The sequence below is a fragment of the Mercenaria mercenaria genome, unplaced genomic scaffold, assembly GCF_021730395.1.
Source record: "Mercenaria mercenaria strain notata unplaced genomic scaffold, MADL_Memer_1 contig_858, whole genome shotgun sequence".
NCBI lineage: Eukaryota > Metazoa > Mollusca > Bivalvia > Venerida > Veneridae > Mercenaria > Mercenaria mercenaria.
The window spans coordinates 38,975-62,104 of NW_026463767.1; the positions used below are offsets into that span (position 1 = coordinate 38,975).

General features: G+C 35.2%; 1 protein-coding gene across 1 annotated transcript; it reads left to right on the plus strand.

Annotated features, from left to right (window-relative positions):
• Positions 1 to 16,644: 16,644 nt before the first annotated feature.
• Positions 16,645 to 18,396, plus strand: LOC128554905 (uncharacterized). The gene has a single exon (XM_053536239.1). It carries the CDS (start codon positions 16,645 to 16,647, stop codon positions 18,394 to 18,396), a length of 1,752 nt encoding a protein of 583 aa, XP_053392214.1.
• The last annotated feature ends 4,734 nt before the right edge of the window (positions 18,397 to 23,130 follow it).

Genomic DNA, 23,130 nt, shown 5'->3' on the forward strand with positions numbered 1-23,130 from the left:
TTCCCCGCACTACATTAAATTACATTCAAACGAAATTATCCGATTCACTATATACTGAAGGAAAAACCATTGTATAGCGAGAGAACTAGGGGTGACCTAGGACGCAGGTCTCCCAATATCTGTCGGGCTTGGTGATATATGCAATACAAAATGGTTAGCCACTTGGGAGTTTTCACTAAGTCACATGGCCATAACTTTGTCTAGCTGTGTTTTAAATCCCAACAGAACTCTGGTGCCGTCACATGCTATTTAACAATCCTCTAATGTTTTATGGACTGATATCAGGTACATTTGAGATACGATGGGACTGGAAACGTTATGGCTTTAATGCTAGTGGAAACCCCAGCCCCCCTCAAAAACTCCAGGACACACGGGAACCCGAATTCGAACATGCGAATAATTATTCCTACATGTTTTGTGATTCTGGGTGAAAAATGTTTTCTCGATATGTGCAACACAAACATCCACGCGTCCTTTGTGTGTTACAATTTTTCAATAAGTCTATAATCTGGTCTAAACGCTCGGTGAGCCTAGTGGTAGAAAGCGTCCGCTTCGAGTTGCGGAGGTCGTGGGTTCGATCACCGGCCGCCGCGTCATACCAAAAGACATAAAAAAATCGGTGAGTATGGCAAGCTTCCTCGCTTAAGGGGATAGTGCTAGGACTGTCGGCCCGGTCTGTCAGTATAATGTGACTGGGTGCGGGGTATCAGCCACGTTGTACGGCAGTTTCTTCTATTCTAGTGAGGGCAAGCACATAAGTATGCGTCAGCCCGGGTGTTGTCAGTATATGTGAATGGGTTGGGTATAATGCCACCGTGTACGGCTGATATTCCAGTGAGGCAGCCCAACTATAAAGTGGGCATTGTGCTTCAGTGCTACAAAGAGACACCGTCGTTTATTATGGACGGAAAAATGGTTTAAAAAAAGACGTTAAACACGAACAGACACGCCACACGCACCACACAACACAACACACATAAATCTGGTCTGGCTGGAGTAAAATCAGAAACACAAATGCACAACTTATAGCTATATAACCACACCCCTAAGGTTTAACCGGTACGGTCAAATTCTTTTTTCAGATACATGACATTAGTTGTATACATATGGATATATAAAAGAGCAGTATCTGATAAAATAAGTTTTTTTGAGAAACATGCGACACCACTTTTAGGCGTTTTTATGCATCTTAATACGTCAAGGCCACAACTCTGGAAGAGGCTTAACATCCAAATTACGACATCGGTGACAATTTCACATGCTGATTAACAGGAATGTTTGATGGAATCTGGGCAAGTAGTTATTAGATATGGCAAGAACCAGGTTCCCTAGGTAAAGGTCAAGGTCACACTTTGAGGTCAAAGGTCAAATCAAGAATGACTGTGTCGCGAGCATATCTTATTCATGCATGGAGGAAGTTTGATGATGAAAATTGGCACAATTGTCAGCATCAATGAGACGGAGTGTCATTGCGCAAGAACAGGTAACTAGGTACTAAGATCAAGGTCACACTTAGAGATCAAAGGTCAAATTCCAGAATGACTTTGTCCGGAGATATCTTTTCATGCCTGGAGGAATTTTAATATAACTTGGCACAAATGTTCACCACCACGAGATGGAGTGTCTGCGACAAATCCAGGTCCTAGGTCTAAGGTCAAGGGTTCCAACATGAGGGCCAAAGATCAGATACAAGAATGACTTGTACGAAGCATTCTTCGTCATGCAGGGAGGGGATTTTGATTGTAATGCGCAATTGTACACCAATCATGAGCGAAGTGTCATGCGCAGGTCCCTTCTTTAGAATTACTTTCCTTTGTTGTACTATAAATAGCTTTATATTGCATAGGTGTATTCATTACTAGTCGTAGGGAAAAATCGAGATCACTTTTCGTAGTACAAAGCATATTCATCACATTGATGTGTATTTGACTATCTCGACAGGGTAAGATTTTGTGTGAACTTATACCAAATTTTTTTGGATTTTTTTTTAAGATTACCTTACCTTAAGTGTTTACTATAAATAACTATATGTAACTTTTTTGTATAATTGACCGTTAGGAGGAAAAAACCAAGATCACTTTTCTGTGGTACAACATAGATGTACTTTCAAATTTGAGGTGTATTTTAGGATCTCACTTGGTTAAGGACTTTTTTGTGGGACATAGAAAACAAGAGAATTACATATAAATAAACAACTACAAAGTTAAGATTCAATTGCAAAACCGACAATTTGCTAAGTGCTGCGCCGGGCGACGTTATATTGTGACAGTCATGCAGGCTGTTCCTATATAAAGTCTATATATAACTTTGGACCCCAGGGCAGGGCTTTTTCACCAAGGGGTACACTTGAACAATTCTGGTTGAGGACCAAAGACACTGCACAACCCAAATATAAAAGGTCTCACCTGTGTTTGCGTTCAGGACAAGCGTTTTAAACTTTTTTCCTATTAGATAGGTTATGTAAAACTTGGCACCCCGGGGCAGGCATTATGGGATCCTTGAGAAAAATTAATTTTGAATAACTTGGTAGAGGACACTAGATGATGCAACAGTAACCAAAAAGGCAAGCCCTAGGCCATGTGGTTATGTACAAGAAGATTTTCAAAGTTTTCCCTATAAAGTATAAATAAACAATCTGACCCCGGGCCGGGACCATATTTGACACTAGGGGATGTGTTGATTGAACAATTTGTAGAAGCCCACTAGATGATGCTACATACCAAATATCAAAGCCCTAGACCATGTGGTTATTGGACAAGAAAGATTCTTTAAAGTTTTTCCTTGCGGTTGTCATTAGCAACCAGAGTCCTGCATGGAATTCAAATTCTATTGAACAATTTTGAAAGGGGAATAAAGGATTCATTCTGTGAAGGCTTGGTGTAATTCTTCCCAGTGTTTTTTCAAGAAGAAGAGTTTGAGAAATTGTTGACGCACGACGCACGACGAACGAAGCAAGGACTGACATCAAGCGTCACAATAGCTCACAATGTCAATTCGTGACGGTGAGCTAATAAAATATCATTCCTTGGACCTGAGTGTTACATTCTGGTCTTGTAAGATATTAAAAGTCTACTTAATTTATCTGTGTTATAGAAACCTATTTAAGCCGTTGATAAAAGGCTGCTCACGAACCAGACTCATCAAAGGTTGTGATTATGTTGCTTGCCCTGTGTGTGTTTTATGCTTTAAAAGTAATCTAATTAAGATGTAATGAAATCGATCTCCATATACTGAAATTATTTTGCCTCTAAACCAGAAATCAGCAAGCCCGCCATAATAGTGTATGATCAATACTTGTCAAATATACAGTTGTACGAAAATGTACCAGAGGGCCATATTGCTCTAATCTTTCACAGACTTGACTAAGCAATTACAAGACGACCGATGCATGTTTGAGAAGATCCATCAAGTTGTTCCATAAAAAAGAAGTCAACTTAAAGGTTTTTCTATTTTTGGCTCGAATGACCCATAAAAGGGACCCAAGCTTAACCAATTGAAAAAAATACATAGCAGTCTAGCCAGTTGCTTCTGACCAAAGTTTGGATAATTTTGACTGGGAAGTTTAAGAAGAGTTGTTTCTAGTAAAAAATGTTTTAATGCTGGATGATGGATGCCAGACAAGGGACATCCAACTATACCAATAGAGTCCAACTTATACAAGAGCCCACCCCTGAACATTTCAGGATGATCAAAAATTCATACACAAAAATTTCTTTATCAATAATTGAACTAGGTATTTGCGATAGACATTTTCTCAATGTGAAGTTTCCTAGCAAGCTGGATAGAACAATTGTTCAAATGAATGGGTTAAGCATACAAATTATAATGACAGGTATTGTGAAAAACTGCAATATTCTTTACATAATGTATAACTGAAACAGTTAAACTATAATTTTAACTATAACATTTCTAAGGCAGGCATGAATATAACAATATTATCAAAACAATAATACGCTTTTTTCAGTGTTCTTTCAACCTCGCCAGGAAACTTGTGTAACAAATATGCAGATGGTTCAGAGAAACTTGAAAAATTTGTCCTACAAAAAAGAAAATGTAAGTTAGCACGGAATATTCTTAATATTTAGTAAAAAAATTTATTTAAAGTCATGCAGTCACTTGTTGTTTTATTCAGTCACTTTACACAATTTGAGGTTAATACCAAGACTTCCAGCCTTTTATATTCAAGGCAGGACACGGAGGATACCCCACGGGCATTATTTATTTTAGAAAAGCGTCACCAGAGTAAAAACCACCCTACTTCTGCAGGTCAACGATGCAAGGTTTCAACCATGGTTGTACGGAGCGGACCTAACACCGCAGCACTAATACAGTAACCCATAACAAAAAGTTAAATACGGATTAATGCTCTAAAAATGTTGCAACATTTACTTCGCCAATATGAACTGCATGAATCTGATTATCTGGCTTCACTTAGTTACTGCAAAAAAACACAACTAAGAGAGAGTGAATACTGTTATAACCCATTTATTTTTTGTCAGAGACAAATTTTCGTGGTTGTTGCCAATCCACTAGTAAATCCCAGCAACCAAAAGTTCCTGCCATTTCATCTTCAATCTTTTAACATCCAACAAATTGGATGATCAACAAAATGGCCATTTTGAAAAACCCAAGTTTTAGTTTTCAAAGACCAATAAATTAATGATTTCTACAGTTTCGATTCCAACCTTCAACCAGTGATAGATTATTTTCTTGCATGGAAAGAGGAAGAAAAGTTCACAGGTGCACATATCAGTACGAAACCAAGGAAACAGTCATAGAGCAGAGTAATATAAGTTGAAACAATCAGCATGTCTGCACCCAAATAACTATTTTTGATTTGTATACCACTGCTCTCCTGATCCCCCCCAATAATTATTTTGTGGATTTTGTGATATATCAACCCACTAACATTTCAACAATATATAAAAAAATAATCATTACTGTTTTAAAATTTAAAAACCAACAAATTCAAAACCCTGAAAATAGTGTTTTGGCTATTTTATGCCAAAGAAATTAGATATTTTTAATCAACATATTAGTTACCTAAACATATCTGTTTTGTTTTAAATATATTTTAACATAAATGTCGCGGATTTAAAATGATTTACCAGTTAGATGGTACGTTCAGAAATTCTGTTTTCAAGTTGCCTAAATATAGTTCTTCGTAGAGGTCCCAAATTTCAACCCAGTGATCCAGCTGTAACAAGCTTATTAAAGGGCCACTTACGGATGCTTTATGTAAAATATTTGACGTCTTAGTGTAACTCTTTGTATGAACACGGGTCCCTGCGTCGGCCCAATTTGGTACTATGGACACGGCTTTTAAAAACTTGGCAAAGGACCACTTCCTAATAACGGTTCATGTAGGACATGTTTCCTCTATGTCGTTTCATGAAGCTAATCACGAGATCAAGAAACTGTTACCTGGGTTTTCGGTTGGGTGAAATATTTTAAATGTTTAAAAATGTTACTAAAATGTATCAAACAGGTCGAGATTACCCATAGAAAATTTCAATAAGTTGCTTATAGATATATAAAGTTACAATGTGTAACAAGTGCTCTATATTTTGATCATTTACACATAGCACACGCACATGCACTAGTGTTAGACAAGAGTGAGAAAAATGAACTTATACGAAGGTTTGGTATTACTACAGAGTTCATATTTCGCTGTCCACGCTTCAGAGTTCAAACTTCAGAGTTTGTCGCAGGTGAGATAGAACCGTATCTTTTTATACAATAAACGAATGTAAATTATGTAAACACTTACCGACATATAAATCAAATGGCAGTGTTTCGTAAAATCGTCGCGACGTAGGCCGTATACTTACCTATTTTTCGATGTATACTTACCTAGTCCATTCTTGCACGTGTCCATACTTACCCGTGTCTGTATTTACCTATGTCTATACTTACCTTTATTCATTGAGAAATTCTTTCGTGAATCACCAAGATACATAGAAACCTATAATTATTTCCAGTCGTAAGCCGTAACATATACAATGAATGACTAACGTGACTAACAAATTACCTGTCCTTTTACCTGTATCTTATTATCCCTTTGTTATGGTAATTATTTATTATTATTCCTATACTTTTCAGCCAATCGTATCAACGTATCAGTTTACGGTGATATTTTGAAAACATATAGTCTTTTGGTTTTTATAACCTCAATAAATTATATGTTAATATGATTTAATATATTAATAAAGGGATATATTTTGTTACAGTTACAGTCACTGAACATCCCCAGTCCCCAGATAATAATCAATCTACCGCTGAGACGAATCAGCATCACTACTAAAGCAATAATAAAAGGGACGTAAGGCGCCTCGGCGACAAGTTAACACTTCAGAGTTCACACTTTTAAGTTCACACTTTTGAGTTCATATTATAGAGGTCACTCAAACGAGTTTGCACTTAATAGTTCACACATAGCACTTCATAGAATCTTACAGTACAGTAACAGTATTACTCACAGTTAAAATACAGTCACACTCCAAACTCTATACATTTATAGTTCGCAGTTTTTACTTCACATTTAATGCTGTACATTTCAAACTTAAAACTTCACTATTTTATAACCATGAAATTATGGATTGTGAAATTGCGACAGGTCGCACGTCTTATTATTGTTCACACTTCATAGGACACACTAGGTAGTTCACACTACATAGTTCATATTTCAGCTTTTCATACTAAATAGTTCACACTCCAGAGGTCATAATTGACAGGTTGCGTATCATAGTTAGAACTTTGAACTTCACAGTATACTATATTACAATATTACTCACAGTTCATACCTATTAGTTCACACTCCATACCTTACACAACGCACTTCACAGTTCCCACTGCATAATTCATATTTTACATATGAATTAAGAAGAATGAAATATGAATTTTAAATTATGATCTATGAACTGTGAAGTAGGAAATATAAAATGTGAATACTAATTGTAATATGAGAAATATCGCTGTATTATCCGCAAAATTACTGAAATACTTGAATTATCTCGTTGCCAAAAATAGAAAGGTAAACTTCTTTATTTAAGTTTGAAAAAAAGCATATCTGCTTTCCGTCGATGCGATATTATTGCTCTGATAATTCACAATTTGACTGATTCTCAGCACTAGAGTAATTGCACGTACAGTCAAACTGTATTAAAAAGTCAGCCAAGGGAGCCACACATTCTAGCTGATTAAGAGATGAGGAAATAAGTACAAAGTGTCAATTTTGAAAGACTACTGATTGGCTGCTTAAGACAAGTGGCTGCTTCATGCAGGTGACGGCTAATGCAGGTTTATCTGTAGCCCGTTAGAGTGATAAAGTGAATCATAAATAGTGTTGTAGAAATACCAGTAGTCCAGTAAGTTATTATCACCAAGAGTTTGAAAATATAATCGTTTCTTAATTCAACGAGCAAAATATTTCATTAATATTTGATAACGTTAAGTCTTAATATCCTATGTTGGCGAAACTGGGTTCTCTTGCTATTTTTATTTGTTATGTTTTCCGGAGTATCATAAATTACAATATAAGCAATGTACTTTTTTCAATAAATAAAAAACTGCAATATAGATTTACTATAAAGCGTGTGTACACTTGAATTCACAATTTACTTCCGCATTCTAGACCCTACTACTGATGTGAGCGATTAATCGTAAATGCATACAGCGTAACTGAAGTTTGTGGGCTATTGGTACTTTGCGAAACGGAACGAAACGAAACGAAACGGAACGAGGGGCACCATATTGGGGAAAATAAAAAATCAAATTTAATTTTTAAAACTCAAAATATTATAGTAAATTACATGAACCCTGTATAAACATCAGTTGATGAATGATGTATAATGTCCGATGAAACTAATGATATGCAAAACATCAAGTATGAAACATATTTTGTCTTGTTTCGTTCCGTTACGCAAAGTACCATTACCCACACAGGTATTGGTATTTTGCGAAACGGAACGAAACAAACATTAAAAGGGGTTAGATATATCGGTGAAAAGGAATAAAACCTTATCTTTTCTTTGATATACATTCATAGTAGTTAAAAGCATAACACTGAGTGATTATAAATGCATACATCTGTTAACAAGCACAATAGTATTTGAACTAGAGCAACCCTATATGGTGTACCGGATATATATAAAGTCTTGTAAACATAAACTGTCGAATGATGTATAATGTCCGATGAAACTCATGATATGCAAAACATAAAGAAATGAAATAGATTTCGTCTTGTTTCGTTCCGTTTCGCAAAGTACCAATACCCACACAGGTATTGGTACTATGCGAAACGGAACGAAACGAGAAAATTTTAATTTATTTACATGACATATTTCAGGAATTCATATCTAATAACCGTTTATGTTTGCATGTACAATAATGGTCGAGCCTGGATCTGCAAGTCATTATTTTCAAGTAATTGGCGACTGCTTAACAAAGCCATATCCGGAAATCACTGGTACCATGCAACACACTATAACTATGTACATAACCTATGTCCCTTCATAGATACATGTACCATTAGAAGATACCTTGACATGCAATAGAGCCGGACATATGAAATAATCACTTATGGTTGTATGTATGTATAATTGCCGAGCCTGGATCTGCAAGTCGCCTTTTTATGTTTAGAGATAATAGGACAGTTTGTATGTTTGTGAAGGAAATACTTTTTGCATATTTCCTTGCACGTAACAGCGTGTTATAAAATCTTATTCTCCTTTAAGCTTTTTTTTTTGTTTTGTAGTTGTCAGCATCTTTAATTACATAACACATATATATATATATATAACCAAATTAGCCTTTCCTCTCTCGTTTCGTTCCGTTTCGCAAAGTACCAATACCCTCACAGGTATTGGTACTTTGCGAAACGGAACGAAACAAGAAAGGTTTAATTTGTTTACATGAAATATCTCAGGAATTCATATCTAATACTAGTAATCGTTTATGTTTACATGTACAATAATGGTCGAGCCTGGATCTGCAAGTCACAAGTCACAGCTTAACAAAGCCATATCCGGAAATCACTGGTACCATGCAACGCACCGCTATAACTATGTACATACCTACGTACCTTCAAAGATACATGTACCATTAAAAGATACCTTGACATGCAATAGAGCCGGACATATCAAATAATCATTTATGGTTGTTTGTATGTATATTTGCCGAGCCTGAATCTGCAAGTCGCCTTTTTATGTTTAGAGACGATAGGAGAAGTTGTATGTTTGTGAAGGGAATACTTTTTGCATATTTCCTTGCATATAACTGCGTATTATAAAATTTGATTCTCCTAACTATCTTTTTTAATTTGTATAATATATATATATAGTTGTCAGCATCTTTAATAACATAATACCTATATATAACCAAATTGGCCTTTCCTCTCTCGTTTCTTCCGTTTCGCAAAGTACCAATACCCACACAGGTATTGGTACTTTGCGAAACGGAACGAAACGAGAGAATTTTAATTTATTTACATGAAATATTTCAGGAATATCGGATAATCATTTACAGGGGTGGTATAGTACGTCATCAATAGGTGCGCGCAACACTTCCCGATGCGGCTTTTTTGTGTCAAAACCCCTCGATTCGGTGAGTAAACTTGCGTTTATTACATTGGTAACGAATAGATTTGGAAATGACATATAGTCTAAAGTACCAACATGTGTGTCTAGTTTATCAATGACGTTTGCATTTTTCAAGAAAGCCTGACGTTTAAGAGAACATTCGAGCACAATGCACTTTAGGGAAACACTTCCCCATCCACCACACCATATTATATCGCATAAAAAGAGTTTCCATGCATTTCTGACAAATCAAAGCCTTGACGGGTGTTCTGTTATGACAAAAAGAGGTCAGTGATACCCAGATTAATTATCGGAATCTATGCTTTCCAAGAAATCAGTAAACTAAAGTTCCGCCTTCCCGGTTCACCGGCTGAATTGATGCACTTCCCGATTCACCTATTTCCAGTATGACTAAAATATAAATGTGATCACGCTTGTCTGAACATTCTATTAATTGGAGTAAGAAACAAATTGTAACAGTGCTTGCACTGGATGTTCCGTAAACTTTATTTAAGCATTTTAAGACATTATTGAAAGAACGAGGCACATCTTCAACATTAACTGTACATTGTAAACTACTAACGTGCATATCTATGATATATATTCTCTACCTGTCCTTATATTTGTTATTTTAGGTGTATGAAAGATGAAAAAGAGTAAAAAAAAATCTACATCAATGGAAATGTCAATATATGTTAAAATAACTGGCACGAATGACATACTAGTAATTGACGTAGGCTTATTATATTCAAAAAGCTGTAATACGAGAAGTAAAGAAAATCCTCTAACGGAATTACCACAGGCTAAACTAGGCTTCCGTACCAAACACGACTATTGGCGGTTGCTATTTGAAGGTATGGATATAAATAACTGATTTAATTCCAATAGTTTTACAGATGAAAAATGTTAAATAGGGACTTAAACACATTATAACATTTAGTTTCCATGCTAAATAAAAATTTTTGATAGTAGTTTGGTAACCTTTAGTTTACTTGCTACTCTAATTATTTTTAATGATGAATCTAAATGGCGTGTCACCGAAAATAATGGTGTTGTTCCTGCATGAAGTTGAATTCGAGGCAAGACATTATAGTATCCTCCATTGAGTGTTGTTGCTGTATCTGAGGAGGAAGTGGCGATAACACGTGGCAATCAATACAAGATAGACTTTCTACGTGTCAGTAAATCTAATGAAATAACTTAGATCAGGACATGTAAAGTTAAGACACAGTATGAGTCTATATGTCTGAAAGATGAGAGACATTTTGTTGTTGGAACTATCGGTGATACAAGACCAGTTCGTATTGTATCTCTGTCAGGAGAAGAGAAAGATTTCAGTATCAATTTTCCAAACAAGAAATATCCTATAAACACCAATGCTTGTACATAGTTTAGAAACAGTGACAAAGTGGTTCTCACCGATAGGTACGAGCATACTGTCTATATATATGACATCAAGAGCAACACCAGAGTTGTTGTCAAGGACGACCAGATCAAGGGACCACGTGGTGTAGCAGTAGGTCCATCTGACTGTATCCTGGTTTGCAGTATGAAGACAAATTCCATTGTACAGATCTCTCCAAAAGGCCGGGTCCTATCATCGTACAAATTAGACACAATTTACCCATTCCGTCTCTGTGTTTCACATTACAAAAATACCCTGGCTGTCACGGCAGGTAGCGTTGGTAAAATGAAATTACAATTGTTTCAACTGGCATATTAACTTTGATGACTAGAGCTATCGTAGGTGATGGTAACGTTTAGGATAACTTTCAGATGTTTCATTCACATTAACGTTTGCAAGATGTGAAAAAAGCGAAAGAAACTGACTTTTAATTAGTATAGATGTTCTCCTTCAATACCAGAAATAAATTTAAAATTATTGTTTTCATATAAAATGATATACATCTGTGCCATGCGAGTTTAATGGACTTATGTATATGCCTCAATGACATTTTTATCTGGCTAAACCAGTGATAAGGTGAATTGTCAACAACTTCTTTTTAGATTTTTTTCTGTTGTTTTTGGTCTTGCTTTTTCGTAGCAAAGATGTACAATTTTATTACTAATATTCCTTGTTTTCTAGTGTACAGTAAAAGAGTCATGGTTACTACTACATTGTGTATGTTTATTTGTTTGTGCCTGCACATGGATGAATACATTTGTATTAGTGAATAAACTATAAATTGTTATGTCACATTACTTGAAAAATGAAAAAAATGAACAGTTTTAGATGTTAAGTGACTTTATAAACAGAAAATGGTAATACAGTTTATGGATAAGCAATTTGTGCTCTGTTCGTGAGTACAGATAATCCGTTTCTGATAATGCACGACGTTGTATTAACTTATGTCTTGTACCATTTTATTCAGCACTATTTGATTACTTAAAGAATGACTAACAAATTAAGAGTGTCAATTTCCTTAAAGTTAAAGGGAGTAAAACTATGGATGTCTTTGGGATGGTTTGAATGTACATATAGCGACAATAATTAATCATTCTGATCTGAGTTACATTAAAAACCCTTAATTAGTCATCATTACCTTTAACTTTACACCCTATAGAAAGATGGAAATTAGTAAAATAGTGATACTAGTAAGATACTAAAAATATAGTATAAACTGTCAGGAAATATTCAACAGATTATGGACTTCAAACATTGGTGGGCCCCAAACGATCAGCATTAATTTTCAGAGTTGCCGCTTAAAATGCAAAGAGATAATTATGGTGATGCTCTCCAAATATCAATTTCTTCAATAAAACCGCTGGGTACTAATTTGATTACTTAAATGTATTGTAGAAAAAAGTGTGTCCATACTCTTCTCCCAATATTAGTCATTTTTAGTTTGAGAAGCAGAAACACGAACTCACGGATCCTGATTTTGTAGTCAGACAGTGTTACCACTACGAAACTACGATGGTGAAAAGTCGAAATCACGATGATGAAAACACTGTTGAAAAATCGAAACAACGAAACTGTGACGGTGAAAAGTCGAAATTATTAGTATGTACTTTCATCATCATAGTTTCGGCTTTTTACCATCGTACTTCCAGCTTTTCCCCTTCGAAGTTTTGAGTTTTCAACATGGTAGTATCGCATTCCTTTCGTCCATGCGCACATATCTCTTTACACAAGAGCGTCGAACATTTTCTAATGTATTCGTGCATTGTTTAGAATCCTTTGCGCGTGTGTGGGCCGGTGGTTTAGTGGTAACACATTTGTCTGTCAATCCAGAGGTCCGGGGTTCGAATCCCGGTCCAAGCACTAGAAATTTCTGAGATGCTCTTGAGTGTCTCCCACCTAACTAGAGGCCTGTACTGGTTCTTCCCAGGAAAGACGGCTTCGCGTGTATCGGTGCTATACACCGGGCACGTTAAAGAACCAGACTGTCTATTCGCAAAAAGCTAGGCTAAGTTAGCGGGACCCATTTGTATCTAAAACTTTTTCTGTGTCTGTTCTGGGGGCTTTATCTCACTCCGTCCCTCTGGTCAGATCGCTCTGTACTAGTAGAGGATAAATTTCGCGCCCCGTGTGGTTGCGTTTGCTATATATTTGAACGTGTTTATCATGAAAAGGGCGCTATATAAATCTGGTATCTTAATAAATAATAATAATAATGTGTAACAGGCATGTAATATTACGACAGTGCGAAAATGAAACGATATGAAATGAAATGATAAGAAATCGAAACTGCGATGGTGAAAAGTCGAAAGTACAATAGTGTAAGTACAAAATAATTTCCAATTTTCATCACCGTAATTTAGCGTAGTTTCGGGATTTCAGCATCGTAGTTTTGTGTTTTCATCATGATCGTGATTCCGACTTTTCACCATCGCAGTTACATTACTTCACATTTTAACATCGTAATATCGTTCTTCTTTTGTTTTCAGCTCAAAATATGTGACTTTGTCTTAACGGTACTCCGTAATTTATACTATCATTTCTCCATGATTCTTGGTCATATTTGCTGCTAAAACGTAGACAGCCCGTGGACAAATTTTTACTTCCGTGACTAAAGAATAGACTTAGTGTAAATGTCTCTTATTTGAAATGTAGAATTACATGTAAAATTTCATAACATAATTAAAAAGTTTAGCAAAGTTTAACAAGGAAATTTCAAGGTTTCAAATTTATTGGCATATCGACAATATAAATAGCCTTTGGCCATTTACATTCATGAAAAAATTATAGCAAAGACACGCTGTAATATAGTAAAAAATACTATAAAACATACACAGTATATAATACAATTACAAGATTATACAACACAAAAATCACAAGTACATGATATTATGAAACAGTTATACTTTCAATGTAGTTTTTCCTTAAAGACATAGACTTTTTCACAATTTTGCTGTATTTAGTATTTTCCTTTTACTTCACGTTGACATTAAATTATCAAATTTCTTTATACTAGGCCATGTTATAGAACCAATGAAGTTAAATACAGTCATTATTCCCAACGACCACACATCTGCGTAATCTTATTTATGATTTACAATAAAAATGACTTCTTGCATAAAATATCTGTCAGAAACTCGAAGTATCTATATTAGAAAGAAAGATTATTGCTTCACCATACTGTAAATTTTGAGTTATCAACAAACGTAAATTCTTTGTTCACCAAGCCTTGGCACTTTTTTCGAGATTCAGATGTCGGTATTTCGCGAAGATTTAGAATATATTCATGTATAAAGTAATTACTGTTGCAGTGACTGCGCGTTTGCAAGTTATAATCTGTGGAAAAATACTTTCTGTTCTGAAAGTTTTAAAACATTCGATGAGAATATGTTCTTAAAGAATGTTAAAGCTTTTCCTTTGTATGCTTAGGACATGCATTTATCTTTATATGATTAAATTATCTCGTTCGAACGACATCTTATTTCGAGCGCACGACATCCTATCTCGAGCGTAAGACATCTTATCCCGTGCGTACGAAATCTAATCTCGAGCGCATGACATCTTATCTCGAGTGCACGACATCCTATATCGTCCGCACGACATTTATGTCTTTGGTATTATGCGGATAGAACGGATATTTAAATTGGTAGAACTTGCTTCAGGATTCACCTTAAATTGATTTCAGAAAGCACTTTCTATACCAGATCTATCATCAAATCATCAAAATATATCGCACGAGATAAGATGTCGAGCGCACGAGTTAAGATGTCGTGCGCTCAAGATAAAATGTCGTACGTTCGAGATAATTTAATCTTAAAACAATAAATACTTGTCCAAAACATACCACCGTAATGGTTGCTGATTTGTGTCATTTCGTTTATTCGTTATGTCACCGCGACACAATGGCGAAGACCGTTATGACCCCTGCCAAACGTCGCTCCGTCGAATGTTAACCCGCCAAACGTCGCCCTGCTGAAGATATAATTCGATATATTTCGATGATTTGATGATAGTTCTGGTATAGAAAGTGCTTTCTTAAATTACCTAAAGGTGAATACTGAACGAAATTCTACCAGTTTAAACATCTGTTCTATCAGCATAATGCTGAACATATTATTGGAGCAACTGGTAACATTTTTCTAACCCTTGGTACGCGATCTGGGGTCGAACCCGCGACCTTCCGCACCGGGGGCGGACGCTTACCGTTAGATAAAATAACTTCGATGAAAGTTGAATCGTGTGTCATGATAGCTCAGTGGTAGCGCGTTCGCCTCCGGATCGAGAGTTTGGGTCCTACCGGAGAGAGAGAGACGGGACAGAGAGACAAAGAGAAAGGGAGAGGTCAGTAAAGCACAACTGCGGGTCCGATGCAAAGAATTTATTCCTTGGCGGAAACTTTTTAATCAAGTTCATTTTCTGCAGATATTCAGATATTTCCCTAGAATTTCATATAAGATTGCTATCATAATAATCGTTCCGTTGAGGCGGGCCAAAATAAACACGGGCCCCTATGTCGGCACAAATTTGGTCCTATGGAACAGGCTTTTACAAACTTGCCAAAGGCGCTGACAAATGTATCATGTAATATATGTTACCAGATTGCCTTATACTTTTGAGGTGACAATTTTTCTAAAGTTTTCTCATATACTTCTATGACGATCCACCAAGAGGCACAACAGTGGTTTTGATTATTTTTTCCTCTGGTAACCGCTAAAGAGGGCCAAGCAGAACTACTTCTAATAAAATTTCGTATACATTTGAGAGGTGTCCAAGGCGATGTAAATGAGCAAAATTAGTGTAGATACACCAAGAGACAAAAGAATAAAAAAAATGAACAAATAGAAAAATATGATGCAAACTCATCATTCTTAAACACGAAATACAGAAGTTTTCATTTAATTTCAAGACTTGCAAAACACATTTTTCTCTTATATCAGAACAGAACGATCAACAAAATCTCTAGAATAATAAAAAAGACGCTGTCTGACAGCATGCTTCGTTATCAGAAATAGAAGATACACCGAAAATTGTTTCATCACCAGTACTAATATCAGAGGTCTAGAAGCAAAAACGGTTGAAAGAAACGTATAAAGGACAGAAATCTGTAAGATCCTTTAGAAACACATTATTCAACCAAAAAATGCAGACTCTGTTTGATTTAGTCTGATCAGGGGTCATGAAATGTACATTGGCTAAATAAGCGGAATTTTATTACATATATAATTTCAATTGAATTGAATCATCAGCCCAAAGGACTGGAAAGATATCCAAATACAAGGAGACTTTTTACGGCCACCTCGCGCCGCTTAATATGATATTGTACAAACAATCTATAAGACGATACTTTGGAAGTGTAGAATGTAACCAAGTATATAATTATGACAAATTCCGTTTGTTTGAGATGTTTTTATATGGCAAGAGTTTATTTCTTTAATATGTAATGTGTGTATAACATAAATCCTCTAAAAGTTAGGTATGAAAATTAGGGTGATTCTCATGAAAAAATATTAACAGTTTTCTTGTACATGTAAGATATCAGAAAATATTACATCAATATGGTGAATTTTAAGCAGCTTATTATTCTATAGCTACACAAAATAATTTGTTACTGAAACGTTTATCTCATACAGCGTTTGTTAAACTAGAACAAATTAACGATTAAAAATGGCGGAAAAAGAGAGTGAGAATTTGGAAAATAAGTTCTTTAGTAATGTAGTTCCTGGACGAGTAAAGAAAATATTGTGTCAACCGTGTTCAAGTAAGAATACACAAACTGTAGCTGAGGTGTTTTGTTCAACATGTGACGAGTTTCAGTGTACAGAATGTTCAAACTTGCATACAACGCACGCGTTCTTGAGAAATCACAAGCTAGTGAATGCGAAAGAGGTGAAAACGAAACCAGGTTCCATTGATATGAAGGGATTAGATCAATGTGATGAGCATCAAAAAGTTTTAGAATTCTTTTGCGAGGGTGAGAATCAGCTTTGCTGCAGTACATGTGCTATTGTGGTTCACCGAAAATGTCATAGTGTCGTAGAGATTCAGAGGATTGCCGGAAGGTCTGCATCGACACGTTCCGAGTTAAAAGTCAAGTTGCAGGAAGCAAGAGAGAAAGCTGTAACTGTCGTTAAATATACCAAGTTGTCAAAAGAGCAACTGGATCAAGATGTTAAAGAAGTTACTTTAAAAATTAGACGAGTGCGTGATGATGTTATGAAAATGTTTGACGAGTTGGAAGTTTCCGTTTCTAAGGACGCTGAATCATTTAAGACAGAAACACTCGATAAATTGACAAGGAAGCAGTCAAACAGTGAGAAACATATTGCTGATGCAACAAAATCACTTGAAACAATTGATAACGTTCATCAGAACGGGACGTCATCACAACAGTTTATACTGGAACAGAGAATGAAGAAACAGGTGGATGAACTTAGCAGCAACGTTGACAAGGAATATCAAAGGTTAGAGACCGTGACCGTTTCGTTTGATTTTGATGAAACATTGAAATTGCCCCCACTTTCGATTGTTAATTACGTTCCTGGACAACTGACATTAAAATACTCCGTACCAGAAGCTGTGAAACCTAAAACACCTGTAGATCCGATTGTTAAATTTACGAAGATTACTTCCATTGATCTGAAGCAGACTGGAGATGATACCAAGGAACCGTTATACTCAGGACTGGATTTCCTGCCGGATGGTAGACTGATTGCCGTAGATAATAAAAACGGGAAATGTTTGATTTACAATGAGAAGCTTAAGACAGTAGGATCATATCAGTTATCGTATATGCCACAGAGTGTTGTTGCTGTGTCTGAGGAGGAAGCGGCGATAACAAGTGCTAATAAATACAAGATAGACTTTCTACGTGTCAGTAAATCTAACGAGATAACTTTGATCAGGACATGTGAAGTTAAGACAGAGTATGACTCTATATGTCTGAAAGATGAGAGACACTTTGTTGCTGGAACTCAAGATGATACAAGACCAGTTCATATTGTATCTCTGTCAGGAGAAGAGAAAGATTTCAGTATCAGCTTTCCGAATAAAAAATATCCTAGTGACACTAGTGCTTGTACATATATTGGATACAGTGACAAAGTGGTTCTCACCGATAGGATCGAGCATACTGTCTACATATATGACATCAAGAGCAACACCAGGGTTGTTGTCAAGGACGACCAGATCAACGAACCATGGGGTGTAGCAGTAGGTCCATCCGACTGTATCCTGGTTTGTAGTAATAAAACACATACCATTGTACAGATCTCTCAAACAGGTCGGGTCCTATCATCGTACAAGTTAGATATGAAACACCCCTATAGAGTCTGTGTTTCGAAGAACAAATCACTTCTTGCTGTCTCAAGTAACCTGAATGGTGGAACAAAGTTGCAGCTGTTACAAGTAACATACTAAATCCGATGGCATTCTATACTCTGTCATAACTAGATATTTTTGTTCAAAAAGAAGTTAATCAGCTTTATATTTGCCAAAAGAAAGGCATGATTATCCGTATACTGTAATCAAATGATTTTAACAATAATAAATTTGTTGATGAAAAAGAGATTGTGCACTCGTATATATCAAAAGTTATTGGAGTACAAACGCGTTTTACTTTGATGGTACAAATTAATCGTAAAAGTGTTTAAAAGCTAAAACTCTCATTGAACTGTATAAGGAAATGTAAAATAGTTTGTTTTATGTAACTTGCAGTGAAGTAGATATTCATCTGTTTGTCCATTAATAATATACTTTATATATGTCTTATGATAAGTACTGTGCTATTATTTGTATTATTGATTAGTTGTAATGGTAATGATTTAAAATATTATATAGACTTTATTGTACGTGTCTTTCTTCTGATTTAAGAAAACATTTGCAAGATTTTTTTGTTCAATGGTCGAGCAGTTAGTCAATGTAGGTCTGCACGTTTGACAAACCAGATGTAATGGCGTAACGTCATTTGTCCGTAAAACGTAGAATAAAGCATTTAGCCTACAGAAATGAAAATCATTTATGAATAAATGACAACCTGAGAGTAACTTTATTACACTAACACTCGGCTATCTTTCTAAAGTTAAAATATGATCTAACACACAAATTAATTCAATTTATATTGTCTAGAAATTAGCGTGAATTGGGCGGTTCACTTTAATCATGGTCAAATATCTCAAAAATATAAACATAATACGTACCTTTGGGCATATAAAACTTTGGGTAGTTGTTAAGTACAGCATTCGCATATATGAATTTTAATATTTTGATTTAACTGTATCTAGATCAGACTTATATACAGGAGGGCCATAATGGCCCTATATCACTCACCTGTCATCATTGCACTTAAGGACAAGAAGGTCAAAATTAATCAAAAGAATCATGAGAAAATATAGTTGAAATTTTCTTAAAGGTACAGATATGTCAAAATACACCTATAAATTGGAGATACCATCCATGTTTTACCACAGGAAAGTGGTCTTGGTTTTTCCCTAAAGTCAATAATAAAAAGTTACTAAATAAGCTATTTATAGTAACATAAAAGGGAAGTAATTAAAAAATTATTGTAAGCAATATACACACAAAACAAAGTCATATGACCTATGACCCTTGTGTGACCTTGACCTTGAAGTGAGCCATCCGAAGCATGCGCTCTGCACATCGTTTCGATGAGGTGAACATTTGTGTCAGATTTCTTTAAAATCCTTCAAGGGGTTCAAGAGTTACAGAGCAGAAGGGAAATTGCTAACCAACAGACAGACAGACAGACAGACGGACACCAAGGCGATAACATAATACGTCTCTTAGGGCGTATAGAAAGGAATCGAGATCTTATGGTGATACAAGTTGTGTGCAAGTTTGGTTAAAATCAAATCATAAATGAAGCTGCTATTTCAAGTGCCCTCTATGTGCCCCGATTATGATAAGCCACTTGGTCAGTTGTTTACTGGACATGCATGCAGCAGCATCGTTGTTAATGTAGCTGATACAATTTAATGTTAGACATAACAATTGTCTTGGACAATAATACGTTGTCTCTCTTTTCTTGATTTCAAAGGAGTAGCAATGGATATATTGGATGTATAGGAGGGTCAAGGGAGGGTTGTAATATAGGATGAATGTTGCACTGTCATTGTAAAGGGAATTCACAGTTTTCTTATATCCAATACTATAATATGAGGGGAAAAGAGAGGACACTTGAAATAGATTACTATTTCAAGTGCCCTCTATGTGCCCCGATTATGATAAGCCACTTGGTCAGTTGTTTACTGGACATGCATGATAAAGTCAGATGTTCATGAGCGTAGCCTAGGTGTAAAGTAGCTATCCAGCCTATGTTGAAGTTTTGGATATATATATATATATTTTTTTCTTTAAAAAAAAAGAGAAAGAAATAGAAATATGTCAGTGCATGTGTTGATAACACATTGTTATTGTGTCTTTCTCCTTTCCCTCTAACATTTTAAGAAAGCTCAGTTTTCTTATATCCAGTACTATAATATGAGGGGAAAGAGACGACACTTGAAATAGATTACTATTATGCAGACAAGGTCAAAATAGCTAATTTTTGCCCTTAAAGGGGCCATAACTCTAGAACCTATAAAAGAATCTGGCCAGTTCAAGAAAGGAATCAAGATATTGTGGTGATACAAGTTGTGTGCAAGTTTGGTAAAAATCAAATCGCAGACAAGGTGAAAATAGCTAATTTTGGTCCTCCTTTCAGGGGCTATAACTCTCAAACCGATTATGGAATCTGGCCAGTTCAATAATGGAACCAAAATCTTACGGTGACACAAGTTTTTGTGCAAGTTTGATTAAATTCAAATCGTAAATAAAGCTGCTATTGTGCAGACAAGGTCAAAATAGCTAATTCTGGCCCTATCAGGGGCCATAATTCTGGAACCCATAAATGAATTGGCCAGTTTAAGAAAGAAATCAAGATATTATGGTGATACAAGTTGTGTGAAAGTTTGGTTAAAATCAAATCATAAATGAAGCTGCTATTGCGCAGACAAGGTCAAAATAGCTAAATTTGCCCTTTCAGAGGCCATAACTCTGAAACCCATTATGGGATTTGGCCGATTCAAGAAAGGAAGCAAGAACTATGGTGACACAACTTTTATGCAAATTTCATTTAATTCAAATTATAATTGAAGCTGCTATTGTGCAGACAAGGTTAAAATAGCTAATTCTGGCCCTTCCAGGGGCCATAACTCTGGAACTGGTAGTGGAATCTGGCCGGTTCAAAAAAGGAACCAAGATCTTATGGTGATACAAGTCGTGTGCAAGTAAAAATAAAATCATAAATAAAGCTGCTATTGCGCAGACAAGGTCAAAATAGCTAAATCTGCCCTTTCAGGGGCCATAACTCTGGAAGCAATAACGGGATCTGGCCAGTTCAAGAAAGAAACCGAGATCTTATGGAGATACAAGTTGTTTGCAAGTTTGGTTAAAATAAAATCATAAATGAAACCACTATCGTGCAGACAAGAAATTGAGGATGGACAAAGTCACATCTGGAGGAAGGCCGATGGACGATGGACGAAGACGAATGTCACTACGTGACAAGTGAGCTAAAATATAGTTGTGAATGACTTTTAGAATGAAGAATAAATAAAATGAAGAATAAACAAAACAATACTCCTTGCAAATTTATTCTGTCAAATACTATGTATGCAACTGTTTATAATGATAACTGTAAATGTATTTAACAGAACTGCTATATCTAAAATAAATTACAATAACTAGCATTATATCATGATATAATACAATAAGAATAACAAAAAGGTTTTCTATAATGTATTTCTAATTATTCTTTAACAAGTTTTCTATGAAGCCTTTCTAATGATTCCTTCACTAAAAAAAAATTGTGCTGAATGTAGAATGGGCTGAAGCACTTCAATACTTCAAAACATTATAAGATAGATATAAGAAATACTGACATTGTCAATTTGTCTATGCATGTCATTTAATTCAATAAAACTACTTTCCTGTTTTATAACTCAAGCATAAAGTAATTAAGACTTGTTCACAGATACCTTATCAACACTCACATGTATCTAAAAAGTTTCAAGGTCCTGATTGATATTTATCAATTTTCTATAAGTAGAAATAAGTGGAAAAGAAGAATGAAATCTTTCTATTTGAATGTTTTTTTATGATAAATACAATCTGCTGAATATTTTCAGAAATTTTGCCAATATATGATCTCTATGTCAGAGTCTTTTTAAGCAACACAAAAAATGGAGAAAAAATGATTTCTCCTAGTTAAAGACATTGATGAATAAAAGTCAGGTAGAACTTTAGCCTGTGGGCTTAAAGTATGAAATATTTAGTTATCATTTTTATTATAATACAAAAATGTTATACATTAATATGTGAAACTAAATATAAGGAAAACCTGAACAATTAAGGTTTACTTGAACAAATATGGCAGTGATAGTTAAGTAGAAGCTTATGATTTCTGCTTGGCATATTTACGCCACACACATTTTCACTATCTCTCATAACCTGTTATTACAAATGAAGAAATATGAAAATCTACATTACTGGGACAAAATGAATACATACCTTATATTCTGCATAATGTTTAATACGTTAAAAGCTAAATATTGCACTTTTCGTGTAGTTTATGATTCATATTTACAAATAGTTTACACCATTAATGACTGTACATGTATGACTGTCCAATATTTTTGGGAATATTTAATATTTCAATACATCTTAATATACAAAAGTTTTATGCGTCTAGTACGGTAATATTATTAATTTCTGTGGGGGACTAATTTTCGTGGATTCTGTGGTCCTGTCAATAAACAAATCCCAACAAACAAATGAGCGAAATTCTCATTTTATCTTAACATGTTATCCAGGAAATATTGAAAAAGTCTTTCTAGCTGAAACCACGAAATTTTATCTCCACAAAATCATATGATTTTACAGTATGTTATACAATTAATAACAATGTAAAAAGGAGACATTCATTTGTAAGTAAATATGTATTCTTCTAATAGATTTATTAATATCTGGTAACAAACTGAGATTGCATAAACTTACTGTCAGATCTAATTATGGCAGATCTTTGCTTTTTCATCAAGGAGTTGGAGCTATGGCAAAATAAAACTGTTTGAATAAAACTATTCCTTAACTTGGACT

Coding starts and splice junctions, on each gene's coding strand:
- LOC128554905 (XM_053536239.1), top strand. CDS start 16,645: ATGGCGGAAAAAGAGAGTGAGAATTTGGAAAATAAGTTCTTTAGTAAT.